The 24,833-nt window shown below is 37.1% G+C and overlaps 3 protein-coding genes and 1 long non-coding RNA gene across 4 annotated transcripts; 2 read left to right on the top strand and 2 right to left on the bottom strand.

The window, feature by feature from the left end:
* Positions 1–254: 254 nt before the first annotated feature.
* On the bottom strand, positions 255–656 carry LOC137936251 (agamous-like MADS-box protein AGL29). The gene has a single exon (XM_068780827.1). The coding sequence runs from the start codon at positions 654–656 to the stop codon at positions 255–257; it is 402 nt and encodes a 133-aa protein (XP_068636928.1).
* A 5,934-nt stretch (positions 657–6,590) lies between these two features.
* On the top strand, positions 6,591–7,740 carry LOC137935865 (probable carboxylesterase 12). Its single transcript, XM_068780251.1, has one exon. The coding sequence runs from the start codon at positions 6,597–6,599 to the stop codon at positions 7,551–7,553; it is 957 nt and encodes a 318-aa protein (XP_068636352.1). The 5' UTR covers positions 6,591–6,596; the 3' UTR covers positions 7,554–7,740.
* Positions 7,741–12,821: 5,081 nt separating this feature from the next.
* Positions 12,822–14,037, bottom strand: LOC137937651 (probable carboxylesterase 12). Its single transcript, XM_068782762.1, is given in 2 exon segments — positions 12,822–13,334; positions 13,337–14,037. Coding segments are annotated over 2 exon segments (933 nt in total). The 5' UTR covers positions 13,926–14,037; the 3' UTR covers positions 12,822–12,990.
* A 7,799-nt stretch (positions 14,038–21,836) lies between these two features.
* On the top strand, positions 21,837–24,632 carry LOC137937824 (uncharacterized). Its single transcript, XR_011109663.1, has 2 exons — positions 21,837–22,117; positions 24,104–24,632. It is a non-coding gene; the product is annotated as an uncharacterized lncRNA (long non-coding RNA).
* The last annotated feature ends 201 nt before the right edge of the window (positions 24,633–24,833 follow it).

Here is a 24,833-nt window from a genome sequence, read left to right as displayed (position 1 = left end):
AATGTAAAGCAGCTTAAATATGCAAATAACTGAGTAAAACTAACCGTACAGATAATCCATCAAAAGAATACAAGCAAGAAGTATCTGATCTGTGATCGGTAAAAATTACAAGTGTGGAATGTCTGTCCGAAAGGAAGCGACCAGGAGCTGCAGTAACAACAATTGCGAACTTGCTGCCTGTTTAACAAGGAGGAACATCGAACTACGGAAAATCTCCACTCAATAAAGACTCCAACTCCAAGTCATCAAACATGTCATCCTGGGATGCCGATTTGTTGACAAGCGGCAGATGCTTCGCAGACGCTGGCGTTCATCTTCAACTCTTCCACAATACGATTCTTGGATTTCTCGACATCGATCTGACGCTGGAGATCGCAAACCTTCGTCATAATTACTTCAGCTTCTTCATCAGAGCAGCGATTAGTACCGGAGATGCTCCCCGTCGATCCTCCAAGATAGGCGTCAACAACGGCATCAACGGGGCCGAAGGTGAAAATCTTTCCGCCGGGTGAAAACGCGAACATGGCCACCTGAGCACCGGTCAGAACAGAAAGCTCTGCTGCCTTCTTGAACAAACCCTTGCTTCGCTTCGAGAATGTCACCTCCCTGCGATCCTTCTCCTGGATCTCCTTTATCTCCGTCTTTCTCTTCCCCATCCTTCACTCTTTTAGTTTCCCACGGTCGGACTTGGCAGTTCTTCTGGTGCAGTGCGTTGGGTCCTCTTAAATAGAAGCGCAATGCGAAAGCGCGCGGTGCTTTCCTATCTTAATCTCGAACCCACCTCGGATCCGATACCCAGAGCCCAATCCGGATGTCCGACCCGATTAATAAGTTTTATCTCCTGGCGTAAGGAATACACTGCTTTGAAAAGTATAACTAAGTTTTTTTTTAAAAGAGATTCCCCCCTTTTTACCAAATTAAGCTAAATCATCACTTTGATTGGCTATAACTCCGTTCTCTTTATTGTAATTATGTTGTCCAAATCAAGGAGAGGTGAAGATGATTTTCATTTGAAGTGAAGTATGAAGTAGAGGAGTTTTTTTTATAAAACTGTTTTTCTTGCAAACTTCGGTTGCAACTTGGAAACTAAGTGATTGGCATGAGAGGCACAAGAAGCTAGTGAGCTGGTTGAAGAGAGTTATTGTGCATCGGGTTTCATGGAGTTAGGTCTGTCTATGTTCATGGCTTGAGGCTTCATTTTGATCAATTGTACATATAGAGGGGGAGTTGTGGGAAACTAAAGAGGTATTTCCTAAATTTAGGAGTAGCTGAGAAATATGTAGACTGAGAGGCAACCACTCCTAGATCCTCCTATAGATGGTGTATAGTTTTTTTTATAAAATTAATAAATTTTTATATTTTGACAAAAAAATATATTGCTTATAAAATTTTTTTGATTTTATTATACATATTTTTTGTTATGTGTTCTTTATTTTATATTTTAATAAAAAAATTAATGAATATATTTATTAAACAAGAAAAATATTTTAACAAAAAATAAAAATTATAGTAGAAATGATTCACCCTCTACCGGCGAAACTCACAATTTGCTAATAGGCAGCTCTGCCAATGAATTTAAGAAATTAGTTACTTGGGGTTTCACCTGAGAAGGGCTCGTCTACCAGCAAATCATAGAAATTTGCTAGCATTGTGTGCCTCTATGTCACCTATTAAATTTTTAGAAAAGATAAATACTTCATTAACTCGTTATAATTTGAATACTGTTAAATTTATGGAATAGTGAAATACTTCATTGACATCAATAACTTGTTGTAATCAGAGTACATGAACCTCTATTTATAATTGAGGAAGGTAGTAGAGTCCAATTACAATAAAACTACTCTTGTCCCAATTACACCCAAACTCTAACACTTAAGGTAAGTCCTAACATAATTAGGTAACTCAATATTGATAAAAGACAAATACAACTTAAACTAAAACTCTTCTTGGTCATGAACCTAAGATAAAGATACTTTTGTGAGTTCTTCTTGATCTTCCAACTGATGTGATAAGGATGCCAGGTCTTGGTAATCATTGTGGGTGATACTTCTTATGAGCTTGGGCCCATCTTGTGGGCCTTCCTTGGTTATGTGGCCCATCTTATAATAATCTTACATATGTAGGCCTTCCTTGGTCGTTTGGGCTTGATTTTATCTTCCAACAAGTACAATGAGTGTCTATTTATAATACAAGAAAGAAGTACTACCCTTATCTAAGTTACACCCAAATTAAATACTAAAAGATAAGTCTTAGAATAATTAAACAAGGGAATTTTACCAAAATACCGGTTTGAAACAACTTATTTATGAAAATAACGAAGATCTCAAATTATTTACAAAACTACCAAACTTTGACCGGTCCGCAGTATATGTCGACAGTCAAAGGTGACCTGTCATCAAAGCAATGCTGTAGATGAACACAGAGGCTACCATGTCATTATTATTGATACGTCATCTGCCACGAAACTTACCATGTCAATATAAATTACTTTCTTTTTGCCCTGTCATCTGGGGGCCACATAAGCACCCGCCACGTCAGCCCTCACATATGTTTTTAATTCTAATCTCTTCCACGATCTTTCTCCTCGCCTCTCGTGTCGGCTGCTCTTTCCTCTCATCGCTCCCCTGCTGCCTCCTCCCCTGTTGCCGCTTGCTCCCCTGTTGTCGCTGCTCCGCCTCGGCCGCTCCCTGCTGTCGCTTCTTTGCCTCGGCCATTCCCCTGCTGCCGCCGCTCGGCCACGACCGCCCCCCTGTTGCCGCTGCTCTGCCTCGGCCTCGCCCCTGCTGCCGCCGCTCGGCCTCGCCCTCAACGCCCCCCTCTCAACCGCTCTCTCTTCTTCTTAGCCTCATCTCTTGTTCTTCTTCTCCGTTCCCCTCTGTTCATCCTCTCGCTGCCCTTTCTCTCAAAACCTAGGAGGGTGATTTTTTAGGGTTTTTGTTAATTGAATCGAATTATTGTATTTAATTATAATATTTATTTGAATTTAGGTGTTTAATGACTGTATTGATTTTTTTGTGATTTACTGTTTAATTTCTGATTTTATGTTAATGAAATTTTTGCCAAATAAAAATTAATGTAAATTTTTTAAAGATTTTTAATTAAATAATATATTTTTTAATAATTTTTTATTTTTTAAAAAAGGTGATAAAAAGTATACAAATAAATTATATTTTTAAACACTAAAACAACTTTTTTGTATATATTTTTAAATTTATAAATATTTTAAATGGATAATATATGAGTAAGACTTAAGAGTAAATTTTTTTCTATTTATAAATATTTTAAATGGATAATATATGGGTAAGACTTAAGAGTAAATTTTTTTCTATTCATAAATATTTTAAATAGATAATATATGGGTAAGACTTAAAAGTAATTTTTTTATTTTTAAATATTTTAAATCCATAGTAAATGGGTAAGAGTTAGATTATTTCTATTTATGAATATTTAAAATTTTAAATTTATTTTATTTTTTAAATAAGTTGATAAAAATATACAAATAAATTGTATTTTTAAACTCTAAAATTATTTTTTTTGTATATTATTTTAAAATTTTAAATATTTTAAATCGATAATATATGGGCAAGACTTAAGAGTAAGATTTTTTAAATTTATAAATATTTTAAATCCATAATAAATGGGTAAGAGTTAGATTTTTCTATTTATAAATATTTAAAATTTGTAAATATTATTATTTTTTAAATAAGGTGGTAAAAAGTATACAAATAAATTGTATTTTTAAACTCTAAAATATTTTTTTTAATTTATAAATATTTTAAATCTAATTATTTTACTTATTTTATTTTTATTTTTTAAAATATGAAGAAATAAAAAGTGTAACGATATTTTTTTTAATTACTAAATATTTTAATTGATATTAAATGGTGTTAAATAAGTAAGAGTTAATTTTTTAATTGTTTATTAAAAATTTTAAAATAATTTTTTTATTTTAGATATAAGGTTATAAAAAGTGTATTCGATTTTTTAATTTTTTTTAAATTTATTCAAAATTTATCATATAATGACGTGGTAGATGACGTGTCAATAATAATGACGTGGCAGCCTATGTGTTCATCTATAATATCGCTCTGATGACGGGGTGACGCATAAGCAATCAAAGCTTATGTGTTGCCTTTGACTGTCCACATATACAGTGGACCGGTCAAAGTTCGGTAGTATTGTAAATAATTTGAGATCTTCGTTAGTTTCATAAATAAGTTGTTTCAAACCGGTAGTTTGGTAAAATTTCCATTAAACAACTAAATATAAATAGAATTATTATAACTAAAACACCTTTAACAGTGACTCTTATGTAAGACCTCCTTTCATGAGACTCTTCTTAGACTCCACCATATTAATGATGTCTTTGTGAGAGTCATGTAAGACTCTTCCAAACTTGCTCTTTAACCTCCCCCCTCAACCTAAAGTTTATACCTTCAACTTGCAATGAAAAAGATTTTTGGTCTTCAATTTTTTTTTCATAAATGTAAAAACTTCATCTTGGTGCTCCCCATTTCTTGAATATTTTGGTCATATAAAAATTACCACAACATGTGGAATGAAAAACCTCTTTCTTGTACTTCTTTTTCTACTTCTCCCCCAGGGATAAAAAGGAAATAGACACATAGCTTGGAAAAACACAATGTAAGAGAAGAAAATTACTCCTAGCTATACAAAAAAGCTCCATACACCAGTTGGTCATAATCTAAAAAATACTCTGCTTGATTTGAAAGGCAGAAAAACAACCCAACTTTTGGGTTTTACAAAGAGACTACTCACTTTTTAAGGGTGACTCAAACACATAATACCACTTGGGGTGAAGAATAAAAGACTTGACTCAAGTTGGACATTAGGGACACTCTTGGTCAAGTCTTGGTCAAGTGTCTGTATGGTTCTTCCACTATGCTCATAGGCAGTGTGTAAAAAAATGATATTTTATCCCCGAGGTTACCCATATCTCCATCATAATTTCGTATGTCCCATTAAATCTTATTTCAACCCCATCTAAGTACATATAGTAGAATATTAAAGCTCCATTCTCAATATACACCTAAATGATGTTTTTAACTTTAGAAGAAAGTTTTCGAGATGTTGTGTTGGACCACAAAGTAATGCTTCATGAGGTAGATGAATTACGAGCTGACTTGGCATTGAGATCCAACGGATGGTCTCCGTCTTTATAGCATAGAGAATGCTACCCTTCACCTCCATTCTGCTCGTGTTTATCGCCTTCTTCGTCTTCCCTTAGTCCCGAAATAGAGATGGGTTCAGCTGTGCACGGAGCACTCTCGTTATGTTCTCAAAGATTGGGGATTCCCCAAGCCCAAATCGATCGAGAGCCCAAGAGGAGATCCTCTACAAATACGGCGAGGGTATGCTTCGAAAATAACACCAATGATAGAAAAAATTAGGAAAATTAATTGATCAGAGTAATTAATATTGAATTCTATGATCCAAAGATACTAAATTGACGATTTTTAAGTTTAGGATAAAAATAACTCACTTTTAGTTTGACATATTACTCTGATTTGACCATATAATCCAACCATCCTCTTTGAACCAAGGCATACAAGAGAGAATACGATTATCCAATCCTTCAAGTTTCCAAATAGAGTATCCTTTGTTCTTCTTTTGTATCAAGACTTAAAAGATTGAGATGGGTTGATGGATTAAAACAAGCTTGCTTTTAGTTTAAAATGGATGTTGGATCAACTTGAAATTAGAGATATTTTCATTCCAAAGTCGAGGAAACATCAATTTGGCATCTTTAATCTAAGAATCGTGAATTTAGTATCAATAAAACTATAATCAGTTAATTTTCCAAAAAATTATAATCCTATACAACCGAGTGTCCTCGTTGAGTTTTCTCCTAAATTCTCTCATTGGTTTCTAATTACTTGTTGACATTTTCACAAAGTCTCTCAAATATGAAAGTTTTTAGAAGTTGAGAATATTGATCGGTGTAACAAAGATGTCAAATTTAAGAGGAGGTGTTGGATATTAAACTTGATTGGAATCAAAGAAACATTTGAAGGGTCTATTTTCATTTAAATGGTGCAAATAATATGTCATTCGAAAGCTATACCTGTCTCGGTTCCAGTGAATCAGACCATTCATGAATTGATGTTTTCTAGAAGAGGTTATTGTCAATTTATTACAGGTTGTTCAACAAAACCGAAAATAAGATACATCCATTGATTAATGTCTTTTGATGTGAAAAGATGCATCCGTTGATTAATGTCTTTTGATGTGAAAAGATGCATCCATTGACTAATGTCTTTTGATATGAAAAGATGCATCCATTAACTAATGTCTTTAGATGTGATAAGATACATGTATTGATTAGTGACTATTGGAGTGATAAGACGCATCTATTGATTAGTATTGAGTAGTATAAATACCCATGTACTCGTGCTTTATAGATAGAGAAAATAATTATATTAAAGAAATTCCTTCTTCTTTTGTCTCTCCTATAGTTTTTTCTTCGTACTTTGTCTTTATTTAAGTTCTTTGCCAAACATAGCCTCGATTCTGCTCGTGTCTATCGCCTCTTTCGTCCTCTCTTAGTTCCCTCTGGAGAATTCTCAACAGTCAACATGGAAAGAGGAGAAGACGAAGAGGTAACCTTCGAATTCATGGAAGCCATCCGCGTGTACAAGTCCGGTCGTATAGAGCGCCTCCTTGGCAACGACATCGTCCCCGCTTCCATTGAATCTCCATCCGGCGTCTCATCCAAGGACATAACCATTTCGCCGGACGTCTCCGCCCGTCTTTTTCTTCCCAATATTATCGAACCTGCCAAGAAAGTAGCCGTCCTCGTCTACTTCCACGGCGGGGGTTTCTTCTTTGAGACACCCTTCTCGCCGCTCTACCACAACTACGTCAGTTCTCTCGCGTCCGCTGCCAACGTCGTCGCCGTCTCCATCCACTACCGCCGCGCACCTGAGCACCCTCTTCCCGCCGCGTACGATGACTGCTGGGCCGCCTTCCAGTGGGTGGTCTCCCACGCCGACGGCGGGGGGTCGGAGCCCTGGCTCGCCAACCATGGTGATTTCAAGAGGATCGTCATCGCCGGTGACAGTGCCGGCGGGAACATAACGCACCAAATGGCGCTGCGTGCTGGGGAGGAGGGAGCCTTGAAGACCGGAACCAAATTGGAGGGAGCAATGATAGTGAACCCATACTTCTGGGGGTCCGAGGGACCCCCTAATGTGGAGCCGGAAATGTCGGCCAAAATGGATAAGTTTTGGAAGTTCGTTTGTCCCGGCACGACGGGGATCGACGACCCGAGGAGCAACCCGCTGGCGACGGGGAGTCCCGCTTTGACGGGGCTGGGCTGCGGACGGGTGCTAGTGTGCCTGGCGGAGAAGGATTTCTTGCGGGAGTGGGGGTTGTTTTACTATCAAGGGCTGGCATCGAGCGGGTACGAAGGGACGGTGGAGATATTAGAGATGAAGGGCGAGGAGCACGTGTTTCATCTGTTCAAACCGGAATGTGAAAATGCCAAAGAGCTGATGAAGAGAATGGTGGATTTCATTAATCAGGGTAATTAGTCGCATTGACCTTGGTTAGCGTGGTCATGAGGTGTGTGATTTATGATTTATAATGGGCCAGGTTTAAGTGGTGTGGTCATGTATGTTGTTGATACATGGGAATGGATTAATCTTGATTTTGAGATTTCAGATGTAGTTCCTAAAAATTTTGAATCTTGATATAATAAAATTTGGCACTCTACTAATATTTTATTTTTTTAGGTTTCTTCTTTCTTAGTTCATGCACTATCTTACTATAATTTTAATTTTTTGTAGAAAATTATATATTTTTAGAAAATTTTAATTTAAGTTTTTTAAAGAGAAATCAACATTTAAAGCAGCAAAGAAAGGGCAATCGATTGATTGTGTTTTTGGTGAAGAAATTCATTGGGAAGGAGGGATAAGACGAGAGGCCCCCTCTTACATACGGTGACAATAAGCCCGATGAGGAGTTAACGGAGATGGAAGTAGAACCGGACAAAGTGCTTCAGACCACAACCAAATGGAAGGCCTTTCAAATCTGTCTTATGTGAGTGCTTAAGTATGAAAATTTAATCATTAAACTCGATCAATGGTTTAGTCATCAACACTAATCAACTCAAGATTGAAGGAACCTAATTGCCTACCCATGGACAAATGAGGTTGCATATGTGTGAGCGTGACATTGTAATTAAGTTCCACCCAATCAAAAGAGTTGACAAATGGGTGGCATGTGGATGAGATAACATTTCAAATTGGAGGGATATCCTGCTCTCGTCAAAAGAGGAATGAGTCTTGTCATGTGTCTCTCTCCGTATGCGTGTGGAGTTAACTAGTAAAGGGGAGAGGGAGAAGATCTAAGGAGAGAAAATGGTGGGGTCACTACAAGGAAGAATACTTTTGCCGAATGGAGAGGATGTGGAGTAATCTATATACGCTCGAAAGTTATACACAAAGTAAATAGACAAACTAAAAATAATTTATGATAAATAAAAATAAATTTTGAGTAGTTTTTATTACCCTGGGTCTTTGGGACTTCACTGTCCTCCCCACGTGACTCCACGTCATGCATCTTCGAACCCGTCGGACCATCCTCAGATGGTGCAAGACGAAGGAGTAGTAGCCAAGGTGGACGATGAGGAATAATGTCAGATGATCTAAAAATTATTTTTTCAAATATTTATAGTTCTACAAATAAAAATGACATCAAAGACTTAAAAATAAAGACATTGAATCTCTTTCTAATCATATTTAAATCAAACATAATATGACATTTTAGAACCCAAATTAACCTTAATCCAACTCAAGAACTACAATTTCAAAATTTCAAACTCAATGTCTCTAATCAAGCTTAAATCGAGACAAACATGAAATTTCATAACTCATTTACCCTAAATCTAAACTGAAAACATCAATTTCAGATGCTTAACCTAGTCTACACTTCTTTTCATACTTAATCAAATCCAAATTACGACATTTAAGAACCCAATTAGTTTTAGTTCAAATTAGAATGATCAATTCAGAAATTCAAAACTCGACACACCACTGAACACAAATCAAACTTTTAGAACCCTGACGGTATAAAATCTGAACTCAAAAACACTTCAACTCAAGTTAAAACTCTATGCGTTTATGTGGCAAACTATGAGAACAGATAATAAAACCGAAATTAGGAAAATCAGCAAGAGAAATGAAGAAATGAGAAGGGGCAACTCAATTTCAAACTAAACTGACGCAAAATTTTCAAATTTCCAAATCCAACAAAAGAACAAGCATCATCTAACCTACGGGGGTAGGGATTTCCAAATCCGGGGGGGGTTTGTCATTCTCGCCCATTGCATAGTTCATTTGATTAGGCCGTTAGTGGTGAATGAGTGTCAACATCATCTAAAAAATGCAGGTAATCATCTCAGGCTAAAATAGTGAAATCGTGATTCAGCCCAATTTTGTGAATCATCCACTTGAAGCGTCTCTCGGGACGCATCGTTCCCTCCCCCGACGATTTTTTTTCTCATTTGTGTTATCTTCTCCCTCTCGGCCTTCCTCTCCCGAATTTTTTTTTCTCCCGCTCTCTGCTTCCTCTCGTCTTCGCACTCCATTTGGCTTATTCTGCCTATGTCGTCTTCTTATCTCTTCCCTCTCTTTCTCTCTAAGTCTCTCCCATCTCTGCGTCTCGAGGTTCCCTCTTGCCTCCGGTGGTCTCTCTACGTCTTGGAACAATCTCTCGGCTCTCGGCCCTCTCTACTGTCCTTGCGCCCCTTGCTTCTCGGCCCTCTCACTCACCTCTCACCAAGACGCCTCTCGCCCTCTATTTCCCCCTCTCTCACCTCTCTTGTATCAAATTTCTTCCGATTTCCCAATTTAGGGTTCAAATGTCTTAACTTCTACCTATTTCCCTCATTTTTGGCTTTGATTTTCCTCAATTTCTCCCATTTGGCTTCGATTTCCCCAAAATTTTACTTAATAAACCTAATTCTATTTTTTTAGTTTAATGTACTGTTTGATATTGTTTTATTTAGTTTATGTGTGGTTTATTTGTATTGATTGTTCGCTTCCAGTATAATTTCGGGATTTAGGGTTATGGTTTAGGGGATTTAGGTATAATTTTGGGTTTTAGGGTATAATTTTTATGGTTTAAGGGATTTAGGGTTTAGGGTTTAATTTTGGATTTTAGGGTTAGGGTTTAATTTTAGGTTTTAGGATTAGTGTTTCGGGGATTTAGGGTTTAGGGTTAGGGTTTTATGCTGTAAATTGTGGACTATTATGAGTAACTCAGTTCATTTTCAAGCATGTTTTTTTAAGTTTTAGTTATATATTTTATTAATAATATATCCTAGTTTATTAATAAAATAATATACTTATTTATTTATTATATGTTATTTATAATCTATCATGGTAAATAAAATATTGTTAAAGAGAGCATTTGATCAATTATTTAGTTTAATTATCCCATATTTTAATTAATTAAACTACTCATTTTTAATTTTATAAAAATTTATTATTAATTAATAGTACATAAAAAATCCATCTTCTATTATTAATAAAATAAGTGTTTTTATGTATTCAGTATATTCATTTTTTAATTAATGTATTAAATTAGTGATTTAATAGTCATAATTAAAATATTGTTAAAGTAAATATTTGATCAATTATTGTGGTTTAATTATCCCATTGTTATAATTAATTAAATCAATGGTTTTAAAATTTGTGGCAATATATAATTAATTAATAATATATAAAATATATATTATGTTATTGGTAAAAATAATATATTTATTTATTTTATTACTGTATTAAATTTGTGATTTTTAATGTTAAAATATATCTTATGTTATTAATAAATAAATTTATTTATTATTATATTCGTTTCTGTTATTTTTTACATTTTAATTTATTTTTTATATTTATTAGTGTCATATGTAATTATTATATTATTTTATAATAAACTATAATCATTAATTAATATGATATAGTATATCATTAATTAGTATATTAATATATTTTAATACTACATTAAATCACTTATTAGTATTGTAACCATGCTTATTTTAGTTAATTATCTGTTTAGGTATATGTTCTATTTAAGTATATTATAAAAAGTTACTCATTCTCTTGTTTACATCATATTTTTCATTTTGGGGCACTAACACTAGAATTTGTTTTTCAGTGCACTTGAACTCATGTATACTAACACCCAAAAAAGAGTTCATCTCCCCCCACCCCCCCTCATTTTGAAAAATCAAAAGAGGAGGGAAAGTGGGATCACTCGGTTTCGGACTTACCTTTCTTTCTCCTCTACTTCTTCTCTTGACTTTTCATTTTGAAAAATCAAAAGAGGAGGGAAAGGGGGATCACTCAGTTTAGGACTTACCTTTCTTTCTCCTCTACTTCTTCTCTTTCCCTATTCGTTTTTTTAAACCCTTTCTTTGTATTTACCACAATGCCCCTCTCTTTCTCTCTTATTCAACTATTGCCCTTAGAGCAATGTAACAGATAATCTATCCAATTAAATATTGGGGGACAGTTGGCAAATTGTCCTTTGGCAAGAAGTAAACTATTTTGATATGCCATTTGAAATTAAATTATGAAAATCAAATAGATTTTGATGTCAAAGAATGACCTGTTTTAATACCAATTGTTGGACTAGGTAGCTTCTCAAGGAGTGAATTGATAATTTACCTTTAAAAATTAGGTTCCTTAAAAAGTAAGTAAGCCAAATAACAAACAACAGTACAAACGGAAACAAATTTTTTTGTTATCAATTTTCTTCTATTGGTAGTAACTGCTCAAGAACTATTGCTTGAGAAAATTTCACTAATTGGTCTATTAGCATAAATCACACAAGAGATTTTGGCTCTCTTTTAAGCCATGTGTTTACTCAAATACATGATTACAAATATATCCTGGAGTTTGATCAGCTAGATTTTAGCTCTAGCAAGCTCTCCTATTGAGATTAACCGGCTTTAGTTCAACTGTGTAAAAAAAAAAACAATGAAAATACAAAATAAATTAGAACTTACATCCTTGAAATTTGGAAAGACAACTTTCTCCTTGAGATATCCAGGTCTCCAACATTCGATTTACAAGAGGAAAAGTTTGTGGAGTTTGAATTGCTATAATGATCATAAAAGTTGAGAGATAATGGGAGTTTTTACAACCTGATGATTCTTTTCCCTAAAAAAAAGATTGAAAATAAATTTCAAGTAAAACTAGTACATAAATACAACGATTGCCAATATATACTCTCATTACTGTTCATACAATATTTGGAGAGGAATTTATACGTTTCGCCATTAAACTAGCCATTTTTTTTGCCTATTTTCCAAAAACTACAAAAAATGTTCACTAGAAAGGTATGTTGAAATACACAATTACAAATCTCTCCTCTAGATTGATTAGCTAGATTCTACCTCTAGCAAACTCCCCTATCTAGATTAACTGGTTCTACATAAGGGGTTAAAGGTTACCCGTTTGGTTGTGGTCCGAAGCACCTCGTCTAGTTCCACTTCCGTCTCTATTCAATCTTCTTCCCCAACCATCCTCATATCATGACCTCCTATTTGAAAGGGAATGGAGGGGCCAACTTCCCAATGAATTTCTTCGACAAAATCATAATCAACCAAATTGCTTCAGATGTCGATTTCTCTTGTAAAAAACTTTAATTAATTTTTTTTGTTTTGTTTAAGAAACTAGACTCAAATATCTTTTTGGAAATATATAATTTTCTACATGAAAATTATAGTAAGATAGCAAAATCCAATAAAAATGCAAAGAAAGCTAAAAAAAATAAATTATTGATAGAGTGCCAAATTTTATCATATCAAGATTCAAAATTATTAGGAACTACATTTGAAATCTCAAAATCGAGATTAATTCATTCCCATGTATCAACAACATGTATGACCACAACACTTAAACGAGGCTCATTATAAATCATAAATCACACACCTCATGACCACACTAACCAAGGTAAATGTCACTAATTACCCTGATTAATGAAATCCACCATTCTCTTCATCATCTCTTTGGCATTTTCACATTCCGGTTTGAACAGGTGAAACACATGCTCCTCGCCCTTCATCTCTAATATCTCCACCGTCCCTTCGTACCCGCTCGATGCCAGCCCTTGATAATAAAACCACCCCCACTCCCTCAAGAAATCCTTCTCCTCCAGGCACACTAGCACCCGCCCGCATCCCAGCCCGGTCAACGCGGGACTCCCCGTCGCCAGCGGGTTGCTCCACGGGTCATCGATTCCCGTCGTGCCGGGACAAACGAACTTCCAAAATTTATCCATTTCCGGCCGCACATTAGGGGGTCCGAGAAGTATGGGTTCACTATCATTGCTCCCTCCACTTTGGTTCCGGTCTTCAAGGCTCCCTCCTCCCCAGCACGCAGCGCCATTTGGTGCGTTATGTTCCCGCCGGCACTGTCGCCGACGATGATGATCCTCTTGAAATCACCACGGTCGGCGAGCCAGGGCTCCGACCCCCCGCCGTCGGCGTGGGAGGCTACCCACTGGAGGGCGGCCCAGCAGTCATCGTACGCGGCGGGAAGAGGGTGTTCAGGTGCGCGACGGTAGTGGATGGAGACGGCGACGACGTTGGCGGCGGACGCGAGAGAACTGACGTAGTTGTGGTAGAGTGGCGAGAAGGGTGTCTCAATGAAGAAACCCCCGCCGTGGAAGTAGACGAGGACGGCTACTTTCTTGGCAGGTTCGATGATGTTGGGAAGAAAAAGACGGGCGGAGACGTCCGGCGAAATGGTTATGTCCTTGGAGGAGATGCCGGACGGAGATTCAATGGAGGCGGGGACAATGTCATTGCCAAGGAGGCGCTCTATACGACCGGACTTGTACACGCGGATGGCTTCCATGAATTCTAAGGCGACCTCTTCGTCTTCTCCTCTTTCCATCTTGACTGTTGAGAAATCTCGAGAGGGAACTAAGGGAGGACGAAGGAGGCGATAGACACAAGCAGAATGGAGGTGAAGGGTAGCATTCTTTATGTTTTTGACGATACCGACAATGACGGAAACCATCCATTGGATCCCAAAACATTTCTTCAGCCAAATAGGGTTCACGCCGCAAATACTAACCAGCTACTGTGCTTTTGAAAGACATCTGTCAAGTCTCCTGAAAGATTTTTCTTTTAATAAGAACAACCAAAATTTAATTAAGTACTTTGAACGGGAAACATTAGAGATGTTCACGGGTCTTCACACATCCATATGAACTAAAGAAAACAAGACCTGTGGTTTCACCTTGAGGAGAATAAGTATTGCACATGTGTTTACTTATGTGATAATCTTCACAGTTCAAACCGGAAATGGAATGCAATGAATGAATCATTTGTTTAAGAGACTACAGGGATGGATGGCCTAACCTATTGTGCAAAAGTGAAAGTTAACCACACCTCTTCTTCCTAAGTATCTAGCTAAATTGAAGGCCTAAATATTGTCTAAAATCATATAATAAAAGATTTCTTGGTTTCTAAAATTACAAGTAAAAAAGAAAAGTAGAAACAGATTGCAAGTTCAACCATTACCAAAGATAACACAATATGGATGCACTAAAATGACTCCCACAATCTAAGGAAGAAGAAGGTAAAAATTCCTCCAAGTATCCAGAATTTGATGCTAAGAAACATAAAAATTTGATTAATTTGATTTTTAGTGTGAACAGGTTGGTTTTGAGCTAAAAATGTATGACAATAAAAAGAATTTGAAAAATTGTTATAGAAAATAATTGGAAAGAAAAGGAGTCGAACACATGCACATACGAAGTTGAGTACATGCCCTAGGGATTGAGCACAAAAGCAAATGGACAAGTCCAAAAAAAAAAAAAAAAATCAAATCAAACTCATACTGAAACACAAAAAGAAATTGACCCCATGGGGAAAAAGTTGACCTCGTATGTCTAACAGGAAACAACAACAAGTAGAACCCGAGATATAGTAAGCTTTGAATTATTTAAGGAGTTGACCATTGTAGGAAAGATTAAGGGGTCGACTACATCAAGAGGATTCAGTTCAAGTTGAAGATTCTAAACATGGAGGATTAGATCCCTACAAAAGGAGTCGACCCTTGTAGAAAATAAAAGTCAAAGGATTCGAGTCACACAAAGGATTCAACCTCCAAAATATTCGTTGGCATATAAATAATTCAACCTTGCCAAAGGATTTGACGTCATACTATAAATATAGAAATCGAAGACTTTGAAAGGCCATAACTTTGTCTCTAGGTCATCAATCTCTGTAAGCGACCTACCAAAATGACAAGTAACACTAGTAACATTTATTAAGTTTTTTTTTTTACAAATTTGGATTATGTTTTCACTATTTTTATAAGAGATCTTGACCGATTTTAAACAATGGTTAATTTTTTGAATTGGGATTTGTCCTATAAATACCCCAAGTTATTTATAACTTTGACCAAAACTTGATCCACAAAATTTTTGAAGCTTCCTTGTCATATTTAGTGAGTTCTAGAGCCTAGAATTTTGAAATCTAAGACTGAAGTCTCCTACACAAGATTATCTTCAAACAGCTACTTGTTCCAATATTTATTTTTATATATCTTGAATACTTTCTCAAAGTGATTGAAGTGTTGATTATACTCTCCGTTTGAGATTTTGTTTTTCAAATCAAAACTTCTAATTTAGTTAGCAACTTTGTACTATTCCAATATTGTTGATCAAATGAATACGGAGAGGATGAAGGCATTGGCGGTGTCGGCGAGGAACTTAAAAGTAATTTTGGTACGTGGAGAAGAAGTGTTGAAATGTATAGTTGTATAGCGTGATCAAAGGAAACTATATAGCGTGATTGTTTCCTTCGATCCCGTGATTGTATTCTTGATTTTATTCCTTGATTTTAGGATCTAAATTGATCCTAAAATCGACTTGTAATGTATTATAAATAGCCTCTTAACGGAGAAGAATAAACTCATCAAAAAATCATTCTTTCAGTCTCTGTTATTATTTTCGGTTTGTTCTATTTTACACGGTATCAGAGCAGGAGAATTATCCTCTCTTTTCCATCGCAGAAAGTGGGAGCTAAGTGCTCCTGTAATCGCCGAAGGAAGGAAAAAAAAAAATCCGTCGGAGTTGCAGAACTCTATTTTTTCTGCAACTCTGTATTCCGGCTGTCCCGACGCCAAAAGAACGTCGCCGACGCCCGAAGACGATCGCTGAAGACCAAAGACAACCGCCAACGACAGTTCCACCTTCCCGTTATTACCGCCGATCACCACTGTCGTCGAGGGAAGCCGAATTGCCGAAAGAGAACAGAGTTCTCTTACGACGGTCCTGTAGTCAAAATCACGTCGCCGACGAGTGCCGACGAGCGCCGACGACGGCACCACCACCCTGTTCCGACTGAAGCCGACGCTCCGCTGCCGTTGCCGAAGACGAAGACGAAGGTATTTTTTAACTTAGGAACTACTGTTCCTTTATTTTTCCTGTCGACCCAGATCGACGGGTCAACCGAATCGGACCGAACCGGATCGGACCAGCACTGGAGCGGACCAGAATTGAATCCGCCCAGATCATACCGAATCGGACCGGACTGAACCAAACCGGACCGGATTAGAAAAAAAAAAAATTCGGATCGATGGCCACCACTACAGGCGCATCCACCGAACTTATCCCATCACCACAGATTATAGTCCACCAAGATAATTCTGCGTTTCCAACTGGAATTATCCTCGATGAGACCAATTATTCATTATAGTCCCAACTCATAGAGATGCGAATTGGCGCACGCAACAAAGCTGGATACCTCACCGGCGAAACAAAAAAACCAACATCTGGTGATGCTAATCTTGGAGCATGGATTACTGAAAATCAAAGAGTCAAAAGTTGACTTATTGACTCTATGAGTCCATTGCTCATGCAACGATTTATTCGCCTCTCCACTGCCAAGGAGATATGGGAAGCAGTATCAAAAACATTCTATGATGGATCCGATGAAACTTGTATATTTGAGCTGAACCAGAGATCTTTTCTACCAAACAAAATGGTAGACCGTTATCCACATACTACAATGAACTGGTTGCTATTTTCCAGGAGATTGATCATAGAACTATATCTCAAGAAGGAACAGTCGAAGGGCTAATCCAGTTACACTCTGCAATGGCTAGGCTTCGGGTTCATATTTTTCTCAGTGGGCTTGACTCCGAGTTTGATCAAGTTCGTGGAGAAATTTTGCGAAAAGATCCCAAACTTGATTTGGAGAGTACATATGCATATGTCAGACGCGAATATCAACAGAGACAGACAATGGGGAGCTATTGCCCAGTCTCCGAGAACTCGGCGATGTTGGTCAACCAAAATCGACAAGGATCATCAAGCAGTCGGAACCCTCAATCCTCTGGCAAAGGTAACAATCGTGTATGTATTCACTGCAGGAAAAAAAGACATTCACAACACCGGTGTTATGAGATTATTGGCTATCGGGAGTGGTGGGATTTCTCGAAAAATCCTCGTAACAAGATTGCTAGGAAAGCTATGGTGACATCCATGGAAGAGAATCAGGAGCTACCTACTGCAAATGTTGCCCATTCAGGTATTCTCGATAATGCATTAGTATTTTCTGTACATTCTAAGAATAGACCTTGGATTATTGATACAGGTGCATTCGATCACATGACAAGGGATCCCAGTCAGTTACAATCCATCCTACCTTCTCCACATTCTGTTATTTCAACAGCCAATGGTAGTACCTCTCCTATTACTGGGGAAGGATCTGTTATATTATCCAATAATCTAACATTAGATACTGTCCTTGTGGTTCCCTCTCTTGAATATAACCTTTTGTCTGTTAGCCAAATTACTTCCACTCTTGCTTGTACTGTAACTTTTTGGCCCTCATTTTGTTTCTTTCAGGACATTCTAACCCGGAAGATTTTTGGTTATGGTGTTAGACGGGGCAAACTCTACTATTTGGAGTTGACAAAGAACGGGGGATCAAAAATCAGTCAGACAAATCAAGCTCGTAGTGAAGATAATGCTCAAACAACTGTATGGTTATGGCACCGACGATTAGGTCACCTTTCCTTTGGTTATCTTAAGAAATTGCGACCTCAACTTTTTTCAGGTTGGACTGATGTGCATTTTCATTGTGACACATGTGAATTGGCTAAAAGCCATCGTATTGCTTATTTCCCGAGTTTGAATAAAAGTTTCGAACCTTTTGCGGTTATTCATTCTGATGTTTGGGGTCCAGCCAAGATTCCCTCTATTTCTAGAGCTCGTTACTTTGTGACATTTATTGATTAATGCACTAGAATGACTTGGGTATCTCTGCTTATCCACAAAAGTGATGTGTGTCTAGCATTTCAAAAATTCCATACAATGATACATACTCAATACCAAAAGCAGATTCGTGTTTTGCAATCTGACAATGGTACTGAGTTTGTTAATGCTTCTCTCGAAACTTTTCTGACCACTCATGGAATTCGTCACCAGACTTCTTGCACCTATACTCCCCAACAGAATGGATTGGCAAAAAGAAAGAATAGACAACTTTTGGAAGTAGTGCGTGCCTCTCTCTTTGGCATGAACATGCCTCGATTTTATTGGGGCGAAGCTATCACATCTGCTGCCTACCTCATCAATTGAACACCTTCTAGAATACTTGATTTTCAAACTCCTCTACATAAGCTGCAATCCCTGATTTCAATTCCCTATTTTTTGAATCTTGAACCCCGAATTTTTGGGTGTATCGCTTATGTTCATATCCCAAAGATCTTGCGAAATAAACTTGATCCATGTGCCAAGTGATGTGTATTTGTTGGTTACTCTGATTTTCAAAAAGGATATCGGTGTTATGATCCACACACCAACAAGCTCCATGTGACTTTAGATGTCTCCTTCCATGAATCAGTCCCTTATTATTCAGGGGAAGTTTCTTGGACATCTCTTCAGGGGGAGAGTTCAAATGAAGAGAATGTTCCACATGAAACTAACAAAGATGTTGAAAGAGGTGCCGAATTTATTGAGTTAGAAGCGGTGAATGAATTTTTTAAGTGTCATGATGTGCAACAAGACTGTGATTCAGTAATTTCACTTGAAGAACCCCCAAAGTTGCCCCTGTCTGCACCAACAACTGAAGAATCAACCCAGAATGTTCCTCCTCAGGTAAATACGAATCATGTGTTTGATGAGTCTAATGAAACATGTCTTCCTACAGAAAACATAACCTCTAAATATCCACAAAGATTGAATAGAGGAGTTCCAAAAAAACAGTATGAACCTGATCTTGAAGCCAAGGCCAAATACTCAATCAATAACTATGTGTCCTCCCATAGGATGACTAAATCGTATGCATTTACTGTTGATCAATTATCCAGGGTTTCTATTCCTAGTAATGTGCAGGATGCATTAGCTGATCCAAAATGGAAAAAAGCGATGAACGAAGAGATGGAGGCTCTACAAAAAAATGCCACTTGGGAACTTGTTCCCCAACCTAAAGGAGTAAAAACAATTGGATGTCGATGGGTGTTCACATTGAAACTCAAACTGGATGGAAGCATTGACAGATATAAAGCTCGGCTAGTTGCAAAAGGATATACGCAAAGGTATGGGATAGACTATCAGGATACTTTTGCACCAGTAACTAAGATCAATACAATTCGTATTCTTATATCTATAACAGCAAATCGAGACTGGCCTCTGCAACAATTTGACGTTAAAAATGCCTTCCTCAATGAAGACTTAGAAGAAGAAGTCTACATGGAACTACCACCAGGTGTAAAAAGTGGTTCTTTGTCTCAAGGTAAAGTTTGTAAATTGAAGAAGTCATTGTATGGGCTGAAACAGTCACCTAGAGCATGGTTTGGGAGATTCTCGGCTACAATGAAGGAGTTTGGTTATAAACAAAGTAACTCAGATCATACTTTGTTTATAAAACACAAAGAAAGAAAGGTAACAACATTAATTGTATATGTTGATGATATGGTCGTGACAAGAGATGACCCAGGTGAAATGCAAGCTTTACAGGAGTATTTAGCTACTAAATTCGAAATGAAGAATCTCGGACAACTTAAATATTTTTTGGGGATTGAAGTTGCAAGATCGAAACATGGAGTCTTCCTTTCACAGCGAAAATATGTGTTGGATCTTCTAGCCGAAACCAGAATGCTTGACTATAAACCAATAGAGACGCCCATGGAAATGCATCATAAACTCGGAATTCTTCCATATCAAATTCCAGCAGACAAAGGGTGTTATCAACGATTAGTTGGAAGATTAATCTACCTATCCCACACAAGGCCCGATGTAGCATATGCAGTAAGCGTTGTAAGCCAGTTCATGCATGCACCAAGTAAAGAACATATGGAAGCAGTCTATCGGATCTTGAGATACTTAAAGAGTGCTCCAGGAAAAGGTTTGTTATTCTCAAAAAATGGTATCTCTAGTATTGAAGGGTATACAGATTTGATTGGGCAGGTGATCAGACAACCAGAAGATCCACGTCGGGTTACTTTACTTTTGTGGAAGGGAATCTTGTCACTTGGAAAAGCAAAAAACAGAAGGTAGTATCAAGATCAAGTGATAAAGCTGAATTTTGAGGTATGACTCATGGTGTATGCGAGTTGTTATGGATACAGAATATACTGAGAGACTTAAGGATTGAATACGACAAACCTATGAATCTTCACTGTGATAACAAGGCAACTATCGTAATTGCACAAAATCTAGTTCAACATGATCGCACTAAACATGTTGAAGTTGATCGTTATTTCATCAAAGAGAACCTCGATGCAAAGATTATACAATTCCCCTTTATTCAATCTGTGAGTCAGATGGCTGATATGCTCACGAAGGCAGTATCAGGAAAAACATTTCATGGTATAATTGACAAGTTGGCCTTGACCGATATCTATGCACCAACTTGAGGGGGAGTGTTGAAATGTATAGCTGTATAGCGTGATTGTTTCCTCCGATCCCGTGATTGTATTCTTGATTTTATTCCTTGATTTTAGGATCTAAATTGATCCTAAAATTGACTTGTAATGTATTATAAATAACCTCTTAACGGAGAAGAATAAACTTATCGGAAAATCATTCTTTCAGTCTCTGTTATTATTTTCGGTTTGTTCTGTTTTACAAGAAGGGCGATTGGATGACAAAGTCTGCATACAGCATCTCCATGGGATGAACGTTGCCCCCCTGCAACAATTTTTAGAGGGTGATCTTGGTGACGGTGCTTTCACGGGTGACAAATATCCTTGCAAAGTTGTTGTGAACGATGAGCCAACTCTCCGGTTCGTCTCTGTCAGTGTGGGAAGCAACACACTGGATGGTCATCCGAGAGCCCTCATATGCGATGGGAAGGCCATGTTCTAGGGCCCGACAATAGTGGATGAAGACGATGAAGCCATTGGTGGTGGCGATGAGGAGGTTGAGGTAATTGTGGTACATGGAGGAGAAGGAAGGATGACAAAGGCGCCGACATAGTAGTGAACGACGATGGGAAGATTTTCAGTGGACTCGAGGATCTTGGGGAGGAAGAAGGGCGCAGAGATGTCTAGGAGAACTGTGACATCCTTGGAGGATCACAGATCAGAGAAAAAGGGGGTTCAAGAAATACACCAAAACTTTAAAAGAGAGAAGATTGGCACACAGAGGCGCAAAATACGGCCTCTCCCACCAAACTTCTCTCCTATTGCATATTATATAAAAAAATTGGAAAAATTATTTCGTCGCGGTCTCACTTTTTTATAGCTTAAACAGTTACAGTCGTAAATATGTAAATATCAACCAATGAAAGACATTATTTGAGGGTTAACCGTATTGGATTTCTATGTCTGATACGTATCAGAGAGCTGAAAATTCTATACATTTCTGCTTGTATAGGATGCTAAGGAGTGTATTGGGTATGTAAATCCGATACGCATCGGTGATACGGGCACGTAAGCGTCCGCAGGTTCAAGTCTAGAAGTGACTTCCTGTTATCTCCCTGAGGTTTTCAGGAGTCTGCAATTGAGACCAAGAATTCGGAAAGATGATTTACCGGAAATGGAGTCTTCTGATGACACCTCCTCTTATTGTTGGGACCCTTTTCTCAGGAACCCTCGTATACAATTTCTTCCTTGGCGGAAATGTAAGTCTCCATGCTTCCTCAAATTCACTGTCGCGCTTTTATTTTATTTTTTTGGAATGATGATTTACCTGCTAGCTGTTGATGATAATTGGTGTATTTTATCAACCCTGTTTCTTTAGATGTCCTTGGATGGTGAATTGTTTCTTCGAGGACACCTTTGTTGTTCTATTTTGGAGTTTTGGTTACCTTTTCTCTTCTAGTGGATTTAAGTAGACATTGAATTTTCAGATCCCGCTTGCTTGCTGAAAATCTTTCAGAAAGCATAGATCTTTTTTTTTGTTTTTGATTGAGGGACATGGGCAACAATTTTACAAAGCCAAGATAAGATAATTGTGTGTCCAATTAGGAGTCTGCAATCTGCGTAGTTCTTGAGCAGCACCTTGAAACGAGTTACTTTCTGTAGATGAGTTATCCAAATGCTAACTAGCTCGAACCCAAAAATTTGGTATCTTTTACCCCAAACCTTTGATGGGATTTTTCATCCCATTCAGTCTTTGTGGTCAGCTTTGGTAAATGATGTTGCGTGAATTGATGAGGAACTTAATGAGGAGATAATGAAATAAGGAGATCTTATTTGAGCTTGAAACTTACAGGTAATGGATTATATTGTTGCAGTAATTGCTTGGGGTTATTTCTAGCTTGACAGATTATTAAAGAACCATGTCCCTGAGGAAAGTTAAGGAGATGTAAGATCCTCAGCTCTCAAATAAGAGAAACTTCCTCTTGTAATGCCCTGAAGCTGTCACTGATACCTTTCATGCCTTCATGCATAGAAGACCATGCCATTGCTTTTTGGAAAGAAAAGGGGGAAAAAGTTCTGGTCGAAGATTAGGTATGGCCAGTATGTGATAATTGGGAAACTTTACGAAACTTGAAATTTCAACAAACGGTGACAAAAAGAGTCTTCAACATTTTATTATGAAATAGTAAAAAATACCCTTCTGAGCCTCTTTTGAAAAAAAAAAAAAAACTTTCTGAGCCATTCTGTGTGTACAATACTAGATTGGAGTTGGGCATCTACACTCCCTTATTGACTCAAATGACTTAGGCAAAAGTGGATAAGAATTAGACTAATCCAGAAGTACAGATGAAAATTCAAAATCTGGCTGATACCATACTCTCGATGTCATTTGCTCTTCTTTCTTCTTACTGAATCTTCTTGATTCTCAAAGTTGCTAATATTGAAAATTATTCTTCTCCACTTTTCCACTTTCTCATGTTTTCTTAGAGGTGTTTATGATTTGGATTCACAGTATCATCATCTACTGCTGCATCTATGATCCTAGCTGGACTTTCATACTTTTTATTAACAGATTCCTGTCACATCCATGCAATTCATCCAAGGTTGTCATCGTTATGTGCTTAATGACAAATTCGCTTCCCCTGATGCATGGGATAGTTAAATTATTAGTAATCTTTTGGGGGTTGTACATCTTTCTATTGTGGTTTGGTGGCTGGTCAAGAATCCTTTTTAAATCCTTGTTGGCCAATGATGTAAACATTGTAGCGAACGAACTCTATTTTGAGTGGCTGAATATTTTTTTCTGTTCCACTAGTAAAGATTTCCCATCTTTTTTCTTCATTACCCCTTCAATCACTGTTTTGTCTATGTATATGATTATAGCTTTGAAGCATCTGAAATTTCTGAGTTTTTCTTTGGGTAAATAGAAATTTAGCATCTTTGCATTCATGTTTCCTGATCAAGAATAAACTTTTCTTTGTATTGTATTCTGAATTCAAGATTTATGTGTTTTCTCAGTTACCCACTTTGTAATTTTTTTTTATTTTTTATTGTTGAAACTTACGAGATATATCTGATAATTGCTCGTTTTGTTTAGATGATTTACTGTTAGCATATTGTATGCCTTTCTCTCAATTTTAATTTTTCTTGGCTTAAGATTGAAGAGTGATTATCTTTCCTATCAGGGAAAGAAATGGAACCCATTCTTGATATCCTTCTAACAAACTTATCATATCGACATGCAGGAGCGATTTTTTAAGAAGATAAGGGAGACAGAAGAGAGATCACTTAACAAGGCAGCTTAGGATGAAAACCCTGGTTTTGCAAGCTATTTCATGGTCTTACAAATGTTGTGTGCTTGAGCATGTCAAAACTCATTTTTGAATAACTTAAACACATGTTGAATAAAGTAGAAAAATGGAGCTTGTCATTGAGAATGGAAACATGAAAGAGATGGGTTTCCTTGTATTACTTCTCATGGATTAATGAACTTGGACACCAGTGTCCCTATTTTTTTTTCTTCTGTAAGTAGAAGAAATGTTCATTTGGATACGTCTTCTGTCTTTCCTTGTGATTGAAGTTTCTCAAGAACTATAGGTTGTTGCTTTTGACATTCGTGGAGTTTATGTCCCAAGCAGAAGGATATATGAGCAGCTTACCCTAAACCCTTTTTTGAAATAAACGGGCAAAACTTGGACATTCAAGTGGTATATCATGTAATTAAGAGAATGAGTGACATATATTGTAATTAATTATAAGTCAAGAGTTATTTTATGACTTGCTATTGCAATAGGGCATTCAAGCCCACCTATCTAAGTAATATAGTGAGGGTCATTGAGCTCTTCAAAATAAACCCTAATCTTCATCCCAAATCGTGCCTCCCACGAACTCTCTTCTTTTATTTCTTCCTTCTTCTCAAGTCTAGTTCTTATGGATTAAACCTTAGAATTTAATATCAAAGCTGGAATTTTAGGA

Source organism: Aristolochia californica, unplaced genomic scaffold (genome assembly GCF_029961685.1).
Source record: "Aristolochia californica isolate CCGP_79_NKW_82.1479 unplaced genomic scaffold, dmAriCali1.0.hap1 SCAF_7, whole genome shotgun sequence".
Taxonomy (NCBI): Eukaryota; Viridiplantae; Streptophyta; class Magnoliopsida; order Piperales; family Aristolochiaceae; genus Aristolochia; species Aristolochia californica.
This window is presented reverse-complemented; position numbering and strand designations above follow the sequence as displayed.